Source organism: Adiantum capillus-veneris, chromosome 28 (assembly GCF_014529385.1).
Source record: "Adiantum capillus-veneris isolate H3 chromosome 28, ASM1452938v2, whole genome shotgun sequence".
Classification (NCBI taxonomy): domain Eukaryota; kingdom Viridiplantae; phylum Streptophyta; class Polypodiopsida; order Polypodiales; family Pteridaceae; genus Adiantum; species Adiantum capillus-veneris.
Genome location: NC_140958.1, coordinates 73,729,204 through 73,745,479, shown reverse-complemented (window position 1 = coordinate 73,745,479; position 16,276 = coordinate 73,729,204). Strand labels below are relative to the sequence as shown.

Here is a 16,276-nt window from a genome sequence, read left to right as displayed (position 1 = left end):
CTTGAAATGCCTCAACTAAATACTAGGCCAGTGCCATTAAACAAGGTAGGCTAGTATTACGAGGGAGAAGATGGAAACACCACCCTTCTTGTGGAATTCAATAATGTAAAAACCATGGCAATCCTTGACAGTGGAGCTGGTGTGGCCATTGCAACCAAAGAGGTTTGGAAAAAATGGAGAAAACCTGCCTTGATATCCACACGAATGACCCTGCAGCTTGCAGACGGACACAAGGAAAAGCCCCTAGGACTGCTAGAAAAAGTACTTGTTACTTCTTGTGGCATTGAATATGAACACACTTTTGTTGTTGTTGACTTTGGCAAGAAGAACAACTCTGACATCATTCTGGGAAGACCATTCATGCGACAATTGAAAATGGTCCAAGATTGGGGTTATGACCATATATACATGAGACATATGGAAACCATAACAAAGATAAACTTCAGGGACCATAGCTATAGGGATGTGACGAGAACACCGGTTGAGGATTTTGATTCCGCCACAGTAGCCGGATCAGAACTTCCAGCTTGGTTAGGTAAGCCTAAAGAACTGTGGATGTGTGGAGCTTCACAATGTGGTAGCTTGAAACGTGAGGAATGTATCCTAGAGCGGGTTATAATAGAGGATATGGACTATATCCCAGAACCATTTCCTGAAGAAGAGTTAGAGCCTTTTGGATGGGAACACATCTTGGCTACTCTGGACGTGTGCGTCGTGGAGGATGCTCCCACAACAAAGTTTTGTGATGAAAATGGCTATGATGTCGTTCCTTATTTTGCAGTGAGTGTAATCCAGGAAAACAAAGAGATCCAGACATCACCAAGCTCTCAAAATAAGGAGCAAACAAGGAAATGTGGAGAATCAAAAGATGAAGAAGACGATGAGTTCTATGACTCTGTAGAACACTTCGAGCTTCAAGAAGATCAACGACCCGGGCATCAATGTCATCGCTACACGAATAAAGTGCATCAAAAGTGGATTTCAAAGTCCTCGGTGAAGACACAAGCATCCTCATACACGGCTCCTAATAAGGATTCAAAGACTCAGCTAGGAGGAATACGACTAGAGCAACGAGCTGACAATGCTCTAATCAATGGGCTAGAAAAGTCCTCCAAGAAACTACCACCCACGAGAACACAGACAGTAACTTTCCACTACCAGCCAAAAAATCAAGGGAAAGTACAAGAAGTCAACCTTCTTGAGGATAGTAGGGATAGTGATGAATCTTACGACATCCCCTATCATCAACTCAGGCCATCACTATCACCAACTCCTTCAGCAACAACCATGACAGGTCAAAAGAACAGGACAACAAGTCCAAGCCAAAAAGCTCGACAAATCTGGATACCAAAAAGCCAGATCGGCCAAAAACAGATATGGATCAAGAAGACAAAGATCTCTAATGACAAATCACAAGATCCAACACCAAAACAAAAACAAGGAAAGCGTGCACGAACAGGTAAGAATATCACAAAATTGCAAGCTTTCACAACTCAGGTTTGGGCTCCAACAAAGTTGATTCAAGCACGAAAAAGTCAGGAATTCATTTGGATTCCAAAACAACCACAGTATCAACTTTCAAAGCTTGAATCCCGTCCCCAACCAAGCGTACAAGGGCTGAAGCAAAGACCACTGTTGACTCACACAACAAAAAGGTGGATCCCAAAGAAGTCTCTTCAAACACAAACGAAGCACAGGCAAGTATGGGTTCCCAAATGAGCGTCAGCAATAAAACAACCAATAATCTCAAAGAAATGGGTCCCAAAGAAGAACAAAAAAACTGCTGAAAGTGCATTGCCACTTGAATTCTTACAATTCTTCCTACGATTACAGTACAGTTAGAAGAGAGCAAGTCGCTTCAATCAAGCAACGATACAGGAGACCATTACATTGCTTAGAATAGGAAGCCTCGCCAACAAATGCCAATAAGCAAATTGCTTATACCCACATCTTGCACAACATAAATCTTTTCCATGCATTGACTCTGTATGCATAATAGGGCTACATTACAAGGCCTGCATAGGCACAACTTTTAATTTCCCCAGCACAACACATACCCTTTGCGATACCCTATCGTAAAGGATGACTCCAAATAGGAAGGGGGGAGGCATTCTGAATGCGGACCTAACATTATGACTATTAGAGGGCAATGTTTTGTGAGAGGCATTGAGTTTTTTCGTTTTATTGTGATAATTTTTTGACGAAATTTAGAGTATATGCCCTCATAGTAGTGTTACAGAGAAGTATGGGGACAAAATCCATATATGAGCCCCTAGGGACATGTGTATAGTGTACATAGCATTTAGATTTCTATTTGAATGATTTTTCTTTTGTTAAGTTTTTTTAAAGATTTTCTTTGTTTATTATTAAGAAAAAATAAAAAATTCCATAATCCACATGAAGAAAAGACTGACGAGAGGCCTGAGCACTACAAAGAGAAGAAGGTACAGGGAAACGATGAAACTTCACGAAGTATGTCTCAGCAGCCACTACAACAGCCGAAGAACTTGTCACAAACCAGTGTCAATAGGCAACCGACAAGTCATAAAAGTCAGAGTCGAGTAGCTAAGCCACAAAATGAGTGAGGTGTTAATCCCAAAGATTCAAGTAATATTCTCTGTGGTCTAAGCGTCTTAGCTATTCTAGGTACTGCTCAAGCTAGAAGAGTTGAGCATATTTACGTTGTGTCGCTCATGCTGGTATAGGTGAGCAAAAGAGTCGAAGTCTAAGTACTTAAGTCTGGCGAAGTGAAGGAGAAGGTCCAAAAGACACTCACGTACTGAGCACAGTGAGATACGAGTGGAGAAACTTCTACATCGACAACCCTTCTTGGAAAGGTGGAAGCTATTGAGACATCTTTTGATGTCACATGTGCTACATTTAATCCTCGAAACACCCATCATCTCCTTCTTTCACATTGCATGCTTTTGGTGATAAATTTCTCCTATGCATATAGAGTGTCCCATAATTGCACTTGCATCAGGCACTCTTTCCGTGTTTCACCCAAGCACTCACCTTTCATGAACATGTACTTCACGTTCAACTGCTCAACTCCAATAAGAGCGTATACCAAAGGCATTTTTTTTCCCACCGGGTTTTTGTTCCCTTTGGTCATCCAGGTTTTAGACCCTAATCTAAAGACACCTATCACCATCCTCTTGTACATATTCCTTCTACATCAACAATAAGGAAATGCTACTCAAATCAATTGAAAAATAAATTGGAGCACCAATTTCAGATCATAGCATACTTCTCCTCAATGGCGAGTCGAAGAATGGCCTACAATGACAAAGCTGCAGACAACACTAACAACATGATTGCACAGGAACAAAGAAGTCCCCAATGAAGAAGAGCATACATAAAAGTAATCAGAGGATCTCAAAAGATGAATGGTTATGATGATAGATGTCCGCTCTAATGGATCATAGTTCTTGTTGTGGTTCGACAAAGTTACAAGCAGTGCAACAGATAAAGCCAAAACGACAGCAAACCACATCGCCATCAACAATCAGGTCATGTCGGGGACGACATGAATGAGGAAGGGGGGAGTGTTGACCGCTAGGTCAACAACACAACATAACTCAAGTTTCGTACCAAAGTCTTATCTTTTGCGAGTTATGAAATGCTGCGGATTATGGCTATAAACGTCATTTGTAATGAGTAGTTATTCTAGTTTCAGAAGCCAGAGTGCAATGGCACTTCCAGATTGTAAATACAAAGCCATTTGACCCTTTCAACCCCATTTTTGGTTAAACCTAAGGTAGCCTTAGTATATAAGGTACCTAGGTCATTTTGTAAAAGGAGACTTTAATCATAATCAAAACTTTAGTGCTGCCGTCTACTATGTGTGAGAGAGAAAGAGAGTGAGCGTGAGCTTTATCCTCTAGCTACGCCCAGCTCGCTCAACACATTGGATATCCGACTGCACCATTGTTGTAGGCTCGAGGAGAGCTACGCGACAACTCCAAGCATTCCACGCGAGACAAAGCGCACACGCCGACGCATCTACGAGCTATTTGTGGCCGTAAGTGTATCAAACGATGTCTTTTTTCTGCGTGCTAGTAGTCTATAGAATCGTGGCGACATAAGCTAAGCATAGGTACTCATAAATTTCAGTTTCGGGCACTTTCAAAAATTTTCTCTGTCATCCTACGCGTTTTCCGCAGATGGGTTTAGAGTGAGGGTTTTGAGTGTAGAAGCTTAGGGACAGGTGTATCCTAGTGAGGGGATGGTGTTCCTTAAGTTTCGTACGAATTTGGCATGATTAGGTGAGTTACCTTCCGTATGTGTGTATGTGGCTAGGTGGTGTAGTTGAGAGCAGTGAGGTTCTTGATTGTGGTATAGTTGGCCTTCTAGAGTGTTGTATGTGTAGGATGGTCTCAGCCTGACAAGCTAAAGAGATTTCCTCCGTGTGCCTATCGTGTCATCTGTATCCTCGATTGACATTATGTTGATCTAGGTAGTGTTTGCATGCACTTCATGGGTGTGTGAGTCGCTCCCGCAACAATCAGCCACCACATGGACAATGAATCTCTACTCTGGCCATGTTTATGTCTCTACATATGTTAGAGTATTGCTTCTAATCCTAGGGGAGCTACCTAATTGTTTGGGCAACTGATTAGGAGGTATGGTCCCTTGAACTTTTGGGTGATGTCTCTGGTTTTTGAATGAAGGCATTGGTTTTGTTCATTTCTATGTCTCTGCATATGTTAGGATATAATTGTTTTCTTGATCCTAGGGGAGCTGCTTGATTGTATGGGAAATTACTTAGGGTGTATGGACGCTTGATCTTTTGTTTTGAGTGATGGCTTCTTTCACCCTAGTTTTTGAATAAAGAAATGGTGGTGGGACCTTGAGACAAGATGAATATTGTTTATGGTTGTTTTAGTTGACAATGCCTTGTCTGAAGATATATATTTGATAAAGAATCTTGGGGGATCACTACAATAAAAAATTCCTATCACATGGATTTAATAGTAGGGATTATTTTATTCTATATTTTCTCACATTTTCACATACAAAATGGTGTTAAAAAATAATCATTAAAAAAAATTACAAATTGAATAGGAAAAGGGCCCCTTTTATTGTTTAAAATTCATAGCTAAGGGTTTTTACATATAGTGACCCTCCCAAGTAAATAATATTTACAATAATATTTTTTAATATTTGTTTTAAAGAAACACTATAATGAAAATACGAAATGAACCATTATTTTAAGTGTCAAAAGGATATGGTAGTAATTAGAAAATTAAGAATCATGTGTAATGCATGTATTCACATACGTAGAGAGAAAAAAGCATTGAAAAAATATTCCATGGTCCCTATGAATGGTCATAGGGTCAAAAAAGTTCTATTTCTTCTAGGTTTTGGTCCCATTTTTGCTAGTGAGCCATGATTAGGTCTTTGTTTTAGGACTATAGACTAGGGATTTCACTGACTTAATCAAGATCGTGTGATTATGTTATAATGCAAGTAATCACACATGAAAAAGGCTTGATCATGTTAACTGTTAATGTGATTTTAATGATGGTGACTTTCAAAAATCAATAGAGCCCATAAGCCCATCGGGTTTTTGCATTTTTCCTACAAGCCCATCAAGAAAATGAAAAATCTCGGTGGGCTAAATTGTATATAGTAAAACCTCTTCTAACTTTGGCATTTTGACTAGGAAAATCCCTAGGGGTGGTATCTAAGCATTAAGTACAATTACCTCCTTGTGAATTGACCTAAGGTTACAGAGCCAGAGATCCTTTTTCTGGGCCGAGCGTGATTCTTAATACGGTAACCACTTCTAAAAATATTTAAATCCTTCACCAAAAACAAAGGTACAAAGCCAGATAAATTGAAACTTTGAAGAGTCATCTTCATTAGAACAAAGCCATTGGTCCATAAAAGGACCAAATTTGGTTTTAGAAGATGAGTATATTTAAAGGGCCGGATGTCATGTACTAGTATACTGGACATATAAAGATCCTTGAAGTCTTGCATTTTACACCATCATAGGTTTGAATTGATATACATTTTCACTACACAATATGCGAGCTATAATCCTTAGTTAGGTGAAAATAGATTTTATATATTGAATTGGATGCATAAGGGGACTACAATCCTTGATTGGGTACAAGTAGTCCTCAATTGTGTAATTGTATTGAAGATTTCATTGCCTTGTTTTATGCATTGGTTTATATAGGAAGTGAATTATGTATTATGAAAGATTGTTAGTGCATGAGATGTCCAATCATAGATATTATTGGTTTCATTTGTATTTTGCAAATAATTATCATCGTCTCAATGTAGAAGTTGACAATTCTTGGTAACATGTGAAAATAAATGTGTCTTATTGTCTGCAAATCACAGAGGATGTATAATTGATCCTCATATGTATAATTGCATTGACAAAATCATAGCATTGTTGTCTTCATACTGCCAGGTAGAGAGTGCAATGCAATGTGTATATTTTCTCACGACATATGTGGTTGATATGTGGATTGACAAGAGTGCATTGCAAATTGCATACTGTGTAGATTTGATTGCTTTCTTAGTGATTTTTTTTCTAATATATAATGAAAAGAAGAAAAATGTTTTTAAAATTAAACATTTAATACTTATGCCTTCATTATTAAATTGAAAGCAATGGAGCAAAATGTCGGCATAAGTGGTACGAATAAGGTAAAGAGTAAAAAAGGCACTAGTAAAGAGAGGGATCATGCTCACAACATATGCGGTCAATGTATGGAGTGGAGATGTAAATTTTGCTTCACCACAAAATCAAGCGGTGCACCATGTATTAGAGACCATTTTTTGGGTAGCCTTACAGAGAATTGTAAGAAATGTAATCATCCTTAGGCATCTACAATTGCAAGGAATTTGAGAGAAGAGCTCACCAAAAAGGGTGGCAAGAGACAATGGGTACATAAATCTATTTTGGATGCATGTCAAGAGCAAACAGAGTCAAATATCAACTCTTATAATCCTGTGGTGACACCAACTAACCCTGTAGAACAACCTGCACAAGGAGAGGAAATGCCAAGCAATGTTCTTTTTAAGCACCATAATGATGGCAAACTTGGGCAAATGTGTCAAAAATTATTGCATCAAAGCTTTCAATTGTAGTCGCAAAAGAATCCAAAACTGTACGCATGAAATAATTTTTTTTCACTGAGAGTGCTCTATTCATGGTAGATAACAATTATTGGAAACATGTTGAAAGAAAGTTGGTGAGTTTGGCCAAGGATTTTTAGCCCCTTTGTATCACACAATACAAAATGATCTCTTGGAAAAATGTTACATCGAAGTCAAGGAGCCTGTTTCCAAGATAATACTTGGGAATATATCGCTTTTAAGATGCACCATTGTAAGTGATGGTTGTTCTAATGTTCAAAGAAGACCATTGATTAAGGAGTGGAAACTACCATTATCTGCAAAACAACAAAGAATTTTGTCCAAGTATTTTCATGCAAGATGGAAGAGCGCTCATAGTCCACCGTAGTGTGGCTTACATGACTGATCAAGAGAGTTGGAATTCAAATCTGATGTCCAATACAGAGGTGGTCAACAATTTCTATCACGTAGTCAATACGTTCTACTCCAATGTTCAGGATCAAATTGATTGTATCAAAGAAATGAGTGCATTTAATCTAAAATAAAATCCCTTTGGCTTTGTACAGTCAATGGAAAAATAGCAACATGCATGGAAGTGATGGATGATGAATGGTTAAGAACATTACTCGACCTTATGCCCTCTTGCAATGAAAGTACTAGCACAATATGTAGCAAACTCAAGCTTGAAGAGAAATTGAAGTATGTATCAGTATGTTTATAGCACCATTCAAAACAGATTATTGACAGACAAAGCAAAAAATTAGAGTATATGTTTTTCAATGAAAAGATATTGCATCACATTGAAAGTGTTTTCTACAAGGAGGAAATATCATTCTAGGTGTATGATTGTTGTTAAAAAAAGGACAAAGAAGAGTTTAATGTCAGTGTATCTCAATGCACTATAGACAAAATAAAAGAGAACCTGACAATAGACGTGGATGTTCAATTACAAGAAGACCCACAATACCCAGACTCTAAACAGGATAACAACTTCACAGATTCAACAAAGCTTGAGAGTAGAATGAAGATTGAAAATTATGAAATTCAAGATCTTGTATGCAACATGTTGTGATTGTATACAATGCTTCATAGAAGCAAAAGTACATTATTTGCTACTAACAATTAATGTGCTCAAAACCTGCACCTTCACTACTAAATAGGTTTCTAATTACGCTAGGGATGTCTTGGCGGGCTTGCTTGAATTTATCTCATTTTCCATGCCTAACATATAATATATCCCTTTGGAATATTTTGTGAACAGATTGCATATCGACTATTGTTTGGCATTAAACAAATTAAACACTCAAGGTGATAACTAGAGTGCTTTGTCAGCCTGCATAATCGGAAGTGGTTGAAGCATCGAGGCATTGAAGAAGAGTATATATTAGTGAAAAGGACATAGAAGTGAAAGCTAAGAGGGAGAAAGAGAGAGAGAGAGAGAGAGAGAGGGAGGTTGTTTTTTTTTTTCTGACAAATCTTTTTAGCGTAAGGGAGTAGAAGTCACTCGAACGTACAGAAATGTATATACTGTTTTCATCTCATGCAAGCATTGAACAAGAGTGTACATCCGTAAAGGAGAATGAATAAATGAAAGGTGAGAGAGAGACGGAGAGAGAGAGGGGGGGAGAGAGATAGAGCGCTTATTATTTGTTTTGCAGAAATGTTGTTACGCTAAGTGAGTGGAAGTCACTGAAACGATTTGATGTAAATAGCATGCCAAAAATTTGACGCATTAAGAACGGAACCAAGCGAACGAGAGTTGAGAAGGCTTTGAATGTAGCATGCAATGACTTCTTTAAAATGAAATGGACAGAAGTTTTGTGGAGAAGAGGAGGAGGACTAGGTAACAACACATATCAGTGGGAGTTTTTGATGCAGGAAGATAGGGCTATATCGATAAGATTCTCTTCAGAGTTGCACGTGTGGGAAACTGGTTGACAAAAAAATAGCGCGAAATGAATTGTTTAGCCGACTGAAGGTGGTTGGGGACCACGTTAGAGTAACTTAATTCTATAGTCTCGAGTAGGCCGAGCACGTCCGCAATCTGACGTCCGCAATGTGAACGAACAACATACAATGGTGTTTTGTGGAGCAACCAGCCAGCACGACGATGCCGATGGTGATTTGTCGACCGAGTGTATTCCAAGTGATGTAATGTGGATGCCATGGGGTAGGTGGCTGAATTGGCCATGGAATGAACTCACTCCATTTATGCATGTAGTGTCTGAGGACCTGCTCTTGCAAATGTGGGTAAAGACAGTATTGCAACATGTACATTGCAGTCTGAAATTCTGACTGCTGCTCAATCAGATCAACTGGAATCGGCCTACCCATTCTAAACTGAAAAGAAAAAGCATTTCAATCCATGAATTTGATAAGTTGTCATGTCTGCCATAGTTTGAATGGAAAAAAAAAAGACATTTTTGTAGCCAATGACCAACCTTATATGACAAAGACACTGAACAAAACAATGAAATGAAGATGGCAGAAGTTCACAGCTATACCTTCTTGTTTTTTTTCAAAAAATAATATTTTCTCAACCTTGGTGGATGTCCAGAGCAAACGTTATAACCTAATATAGTTGTTGTTTTGTGTTGTTTAATATAGAAATGTTCTAAGTTTCTAGCTTTATGTATATTGGTACTGGATGCTAAAGTGGTAATTTCAAAATTGTCCTCGAAAGGACTATGTGCCTACATGTCCGCTTGCATTCTCCTCGGAGGATCGCACTTGTGCTGGCTAACGTGTTTATGGACATTATTTGTAACTCCGATGTATCCCCTATCGTTTTTCGTGCAGCGTATACTGTAGACTATGTATTCTTCCCGCGACGCTGCTTTTTCTGGGGTGGAAGGCCGATGCTTGTCTCTGGTTGTTGATGAGTGTCTAAATCTGCAGTCCATGTAGATTGGTTAGGCCAATTAAAAAATGATAGTGCTGTGGAGAAATGAATGGAAGGTAGTGATACTTGTTATCCATACTTGCCTTGGTGTATCGCAACTGGCTCGTATGGAGAGGCTGGTTGTCCGTAATTTACTGCCTTGTGTTCACTATAGTGCCATTCTACCTTCTAGATTGTGATAGGTGGATTAGTTGCATCGTGCGTGTGGTTTGCCGAAGTCATGAAATTTGTCAAGATAGCGGCACAGTTTTCTTGAGTAGCTTTTGAAAGTTCAGCTAAGTCAATGTTGTAACCAAACCGAAGCTGCTCCATCGTGTACAGTGTAACTCCTTCAGTTTTTTTGTCGAGGAGTTGTTGTGCTTCAACATTACGCAACATATTGTCATCATCCTCGTACTCGATGTCAAGCTCTTCAAGTATTTGCTTCATCAAGGATGTAGGAGCAAGCTGGTTAGCGTAACAGACAGAAGGCATTATATTTTTCTTTCCTAATAGTATCTGTTGTCATTCTGTCTGTGCTTGGTGTGTCCATCGTTTGGTTTAGAGCTTTATATCTTGCGTCGCACTTATTCATGAAGTTGCGGCACTCTTGAAAAGTATGGAACCCCTCAATATACGCATGGGGTTTCTCGCCTACTGTGCTGAGTTAGCCAGTCTCATCTGCTTAGTCATGAGGTAAAATCTCTTAGGTTGTATCGCTGGTTGCGTTTCCTTTGCATTGTTCGTGTATTTCTTGAAGAGATGAACAGTAAGATGAGTGATTGATTCGCATGTGTATACATAGGCAGATGTAAGATCAGACAAGCGTGCAAAATGTACCATGTTGTGATCCATTGTTTGATTCAGTTTCCTGCACGTAAAAACAATTATTTTGATGATCTGTTGCAGTATTTCTGAAGCATAAGATCGGACGAATGTTCAAACTCAAATGAATGAATTGAAAAAGGGAAGAGCAGTAAATTTACAAGAGGTGGATGAGAGTGAGTAGGGGTGATAGGGAAGATGTCTCAGCAATGCAACATATTGAACATGAAAAGTCCACAGAAGAGAAGATAAGTAGTTAAACAAAAATTATTGGTTTATATACAAGGCAATTACAAGGCGATTTCATCAGTTTAATAGAAAGAGGAATTGAGACTGGAGAGGGTGTAGAAAACATTCCCGGCTAGAAGTTCCAAAATATAGATGGTGTGAACATCTCTGGCGTAGGAAGCTCTAGTAAATGTAGCCGGGTTCGCTCAGTGACGCGTGATAGCATCACGTATAGAAGGCCAAGGGCAAAAAATTCTTTTACAATGAGCAAGATGTTGGTGTTGATTGTTGCGCCTTGGGACTTGTGTCCAATCATAGCGTAGGCGAGAGCTAGTGGGAATGTGGATTTATGGTACCAGTGCCCATTGAATGTCCGTCTGCTATGCTTTGACCGTCGAAGTGTAAGTTCCTGTTTGGATATGTCGAGTGTGACTTTGATTGGTTTGACGCCTCCTTCTTCATCTTAGAGGACTTCGTCTACGCGACACAGTGACCCATTGGCTGCTCCAATTGTTAAGTCTATGTTCTCTGTTATCAGCGCCTTTGCTCCTTCTGCTATTCTATCAATTGCGTGGAAGTCGGGATCTTCAAGCCATGCTTGGAGCTCAGGGACGTTGTGTGCATTTGTCTTGAGGCCGATTTGGATGATGTGAGTATGATGATGGAAGCGTGCCAAGAGAAGGTTATTATAATATCGAACGTCACTCTTGTGTGTGCAAATGATTGTCATATTCCTATCCATGTGTTGCTCTATTTGATCCTGCGTTGTGATGCGGTCACCGAGCACATCGTGGATCTCTTTCTTTGTGGAGAGCCTGACTCTAATTGTATTGAGGAACTCTATGAAAGAGATATCTTTTGCATGGCGCACTGAGCAAGACATAGTGTACGTAGTAGCAGTGGACCAATAAGTGGAGCTTATGATGTGGCATGAGTAGCAATGATCACTTTGATGCCTGCTTTCTGGTGGCAACTGTGCCAAATCACCGAACAAGAAGAGCTTTTTATCTTTGAATGGGTCTAGCAGTGTGCTGTTGGTGACATTCACAATTTGTCGTACTATGAGATCAAAAGTTTTCTTTGTCAACATAGAAATCTCGTCTATGATAATCGTGTCTGCTTCTTTGATATTGACGTATCTGTCATCAGTTTTGGAGATTGACAGGGGATACTGTTGTGTGCGCACTGGTATCTTGAATTGGTAATGGACAGTTGTTGCGATGCTAGTTAACCTCGTGGCCGCTGCACCAGTCGAAGCAGCGAGTGTGACAGTTTTCCCTTGCATTATGAGTTGGCTTGTGATATATCTTATGTTGAAGCTTTCTCCACTGCCAGGAGTGCCTGTGATCACATGCAAGCCACCCTTTGCTGCTATGAGCTTCTTGTAGATCTCTGCTTGTTCAGATGTCAGTGACACGTTCTGGACGTTTTGAAGTTCGTTTAGAAGGGCAGAGATACGAGAAGTCGTGTCCTGTTGCTCGTAGTCTGTTTGCACATCTGGAGATTGAAAATAGGCAGCCTTTGTTGAGGATGTCTTCTATAGTATCATGTTGTGAAATTGGTGTGTTTGATCTGTTGTGAGCAGATTTCGTTGTGTATACTCTGTGATGTACATCTCAAGGTCCTCATCTGTTAGTATCAAATTTTTAAGTTTGCACTCAAGATAGTATGACCTGGACGTGTTCTCCAGTGAGAGCAGCTGGGATTCATTTCTGAAGTTGATGCTCTTTAGCAGCACGTTGTAAAAGAAAGCCTCCAGGTGATGCCCAGGGTGGAAGTCTGTGAAACGGACCAGTCGGTGTTGCCGCTCCAGTGGTTGGCCGTACGTGTTCGCCTCTGAAATACTTTTTTTTCCCTTTGTCACTGTGTAATTCTTGTGGAAGTCGTAGAACGTAAGATTCTCCAGACTTTGTGGTCGTGCACAGTACAGATCGACAAGGTGCAGAACGACATCATTGTTGTGAGAAATTATTCGTTGTCGTAGTGCCGGGGGTGATGAGTCGACGTATTGGACGGTGTCACTCTTTGAAATGATTGGGATTTGCAAACAATTTAATGCCACTTTTGTTGCTGAGATAGGCTTCGATAGTAAAGAGGGTGAGATCAGCTTCAATTTCACAATGTCAAGGCCACCTAGGCCTAAGCGCTCTGCATCTTCTGAGTGGATGTTGAGATGGCCAATTGGTTCAGTTTTGAGTGCATACTTCAGGAGGTAGTAGGACAATGATGAATTGGTGAACCGCTGTATATTCATATGTGCACCCCATAGCAGAAGCAGTGTAGGGTGGTACGGTACGACATTTTTGTCTTCATGTCGGGGCCTGAAGTATTGCCATCTGTGATTTTGTTCGTTGAAGACTGGGTTTGGATTAGGCTGCGCATGAAATGGAAAACCGTGTTTACATACTCCATCTCTTTGACCGTGGTAGCAACTTGTACGGCACTTGTGAAGTTGTTTCCTGAGTACGAGTTGTAGGAGGTGGCTAACTTCTGGCAAAACCACAGTGCTAGTTTCTGGCGGGATGTATGTAGTTATCTCAGCAGATAGTTGCTCTTTGTCTTCTTGATGCATCACATGCAGTGATCCTCTATTTTGGACCTCATATCTAACCAAGTGGTGTTGCACACGGCCCAACACACCTTTCGCAAGTATATATTTGGACATAAGCATTTGGAACTTAGTGTGGAAGGTGAGGCCGCATTCAACTGGGCAGTCTGTCCAAGTGAAGGAGGGGTTCAAATGACGTGCAATTAGCTCGATCGTGTCAATCTCAGGCCATCTTGTGTCTGTGACCTCATCGGCAGTGAAAGTCAAGAAGAAATCAGGCATTCCCCATTCGTCCACCATTGCTATCAAGTCCTTTAGGTTCTTGCGGTGCCATGAGCAGGAGCCTGGCATGCTGGAAGGGGTGCTATACCGAAGCACATGTCTCACAGTATCCTCGTCAGTTGCTGGACGATTGGCCTTCTTGTAGTTGTCAATGTCCCTTTGCAATAAGCTCGTGTGTGTATTGTTAGCCAACATAAGAGCCTGCTTTAGTTGGTACATTATGAGCAGGTATGGCTTGTACAGGGTGTAAACGGAGAACAGAGTCGATGCACGTATCTTTACATATATACTGAAGTTGATTTTACCATCATACTAGCCTTTCCCAAAAGGGAACAGGAATGGAAACACTGCTGTCTCTATTGTGATGTCGTTCACGGAGCTTGATGCGGCAGGCATGCCGTTGGGCTTAAAAGTAATTGTTCTCTCTAGCAATTGTTGACGGCCACAGAGCTGCAGAGAAGCAAATTCGTAAGTATCGCTAGCAGTGAATGCTCTTCTCCTGGCCGGTTCAACGATGTTTTCAATGATACCAAACATCAAACTCTTGTCCAGTTGCGCCATCAGTGCAAAGGGTGCGTTGTCTTGTTGTTGTTGAATGATCTTGCTCACACTATCTTGAATTAGTATGCAGAGGCCAAGCTTCTTATTCGGCCGTTCAGCCATCAACATGTACTTATGTAGTACGAAGTTGTTCTCAAGATTGAATGCAAGTATGTCTGCCACTTGTAATGTAGCTAGATCTTGCTCTGTGAAGGTTGTTCTATGCTCTTTACTCCTTGATAGCAGAGGATTATCTAATATTGAACGTCTGTCTAGTGTACCTCGTGCAATTGTTGTTGTTGTCGAGATGGCGTTCACAGATATGTCGATGACGCTCAGTAGCTGAATGTGAAGCTGATTTTCGGTCAATATTCTTATGGTGTAGTTAGGAAGTAAGGGCACACAATATCTGCAACGTGCACTTGAGTTCTCACAAGTGGAGCACTGCACCCATTGCGTTCCTATTTGTATAGCCTCTAAGCTGGATACCAGTAGATTGCTAGCAAACATTGCAATCGATGTCTCGTCTGGAGCTCGAGTACAATGAGAAGAGGCACTTATTTGGATGAAAACTACACCAGAAACAAAGCATATGCTTAAAGGTCTGAATGTCGTTGCTATTTCTGAACTCCATCGGTGTACTAAATTGACGATATCAATCCATGATTGTGAGCATAGTAGAAATCTAGCCTTATTCTTGATTGAAGTGCGATGTCTCGTTTTTGATCTGCTGAGGTGTATCCTATGCTTTCAATGATGGTCCATTGAAGGCTTCAGTCGTCGCGGACTCAATCTTAATGGTTCAATGCGATCAGAACCTTGTGATATTTAGTTACTAGTCACGGCTAAGCAACGAACAGTTCAAGCGTTTGAAACAACTATGTACCTGGTGCTAGATTGTGCTGTTGTGGGGTGTCGGACCGAGAAGAGGCAAACGATAGCTGATTTCTTGAATGTCCCTTGCAAAGAATAAGTACGAAGAGTTGGAAAAGTGAGCGCACAATGTTGAAGGTTCTAAGAGTAATCTCATTATTTGTATGTGTTCTTTATCTCTTATGTTATAGAAAAAAAAAGAAAACGTGCTAGTGTCCCTGCACGGGGGAGTTTGCACAGTCCTCCCCAATTTTTATAATACGAGGGAATGTGCCATTCCCACGGCAGCATGCAATTTTCAGTGTGTTCCTTTTTACTGTGTCCTCAATGTTCAAGATAAAAATGTGGCACTTCTTACTCACCGCACGTTGGAATATGTCGTTGTTGCAAATGTAGAGGAGTTGTGTCCAAGTTTCTCTTGATCTGCCTGCAGTGAAACACGGTAGAGTTAGGCCATAAGTAGTTGTGGCTATAGAAAGGATCTAAGTAAGGTAGTTGAAGGTGGACACACACACCTAGCTGCTATGATTGCTAGGCCGGGAAGGCGCAGAGGCTTTACTGCAGGTGAAGGTGAATTCGAACATGGCGACGAGGCAAACAGTGACATTGTCGACCTTCTACTACTGAAATGAATAGGGAGGAGCTTGGCCTACAGAATCTATGGTATTGATGCTTGAAGATTTCAGGGCTAAGAGGTGGGGTTTTCTGTAATTACATTTAGAAGACTCGTGGTATCAGTCAGACTTGATCTCATGAGGCTCTAGTTGTTATCTCTTACCTTGAGTGATCAGTATCCGAGAGGTCAAATGTATAAGCTATCTTGATACATTTCCCATTTTGATTGTTTACAAATTTATGATTGATATGAACAGCGTGTCTCATGAGGTATCATACTTGCTAGTGAAGGCATCAATGGAAGCATTTGCGGGACTCGAAATACAGTCAAAAAGTTTGAAGCACATAGAGTCCGATGAACGATTGATGAAGTTGACGCGGAC

General features: G+C 40.4%; 1 protein-coding gene across 1 annotated transcript; it reads right to left on the bottom strand.

Moving 5' to 3' along the window:
- Positions 1-11,498: 11,498 nt before the first annotated feature.
- On the bottom strand, positions 11,499-14,084 carry LOC147420689 (uncharacterized). Its single transcript, XM_086504574.1, has 2 exons — positions 12,692-14,084; positions 11,499-12,532 (listed from the first exon to the last, which is right to left on the bottom strand). The coding sequence occupies exons 1-2, from the start codon at positions 14,082-14,084 to the stop codon at positions 11,499-11,501; spliced, it is 2,427 nt and encodes an 808-aa protein (XP_086360700.1).
- Between the last annotated feature and the right edge of the window lie 2,192 nt (positions 14,085-16,276).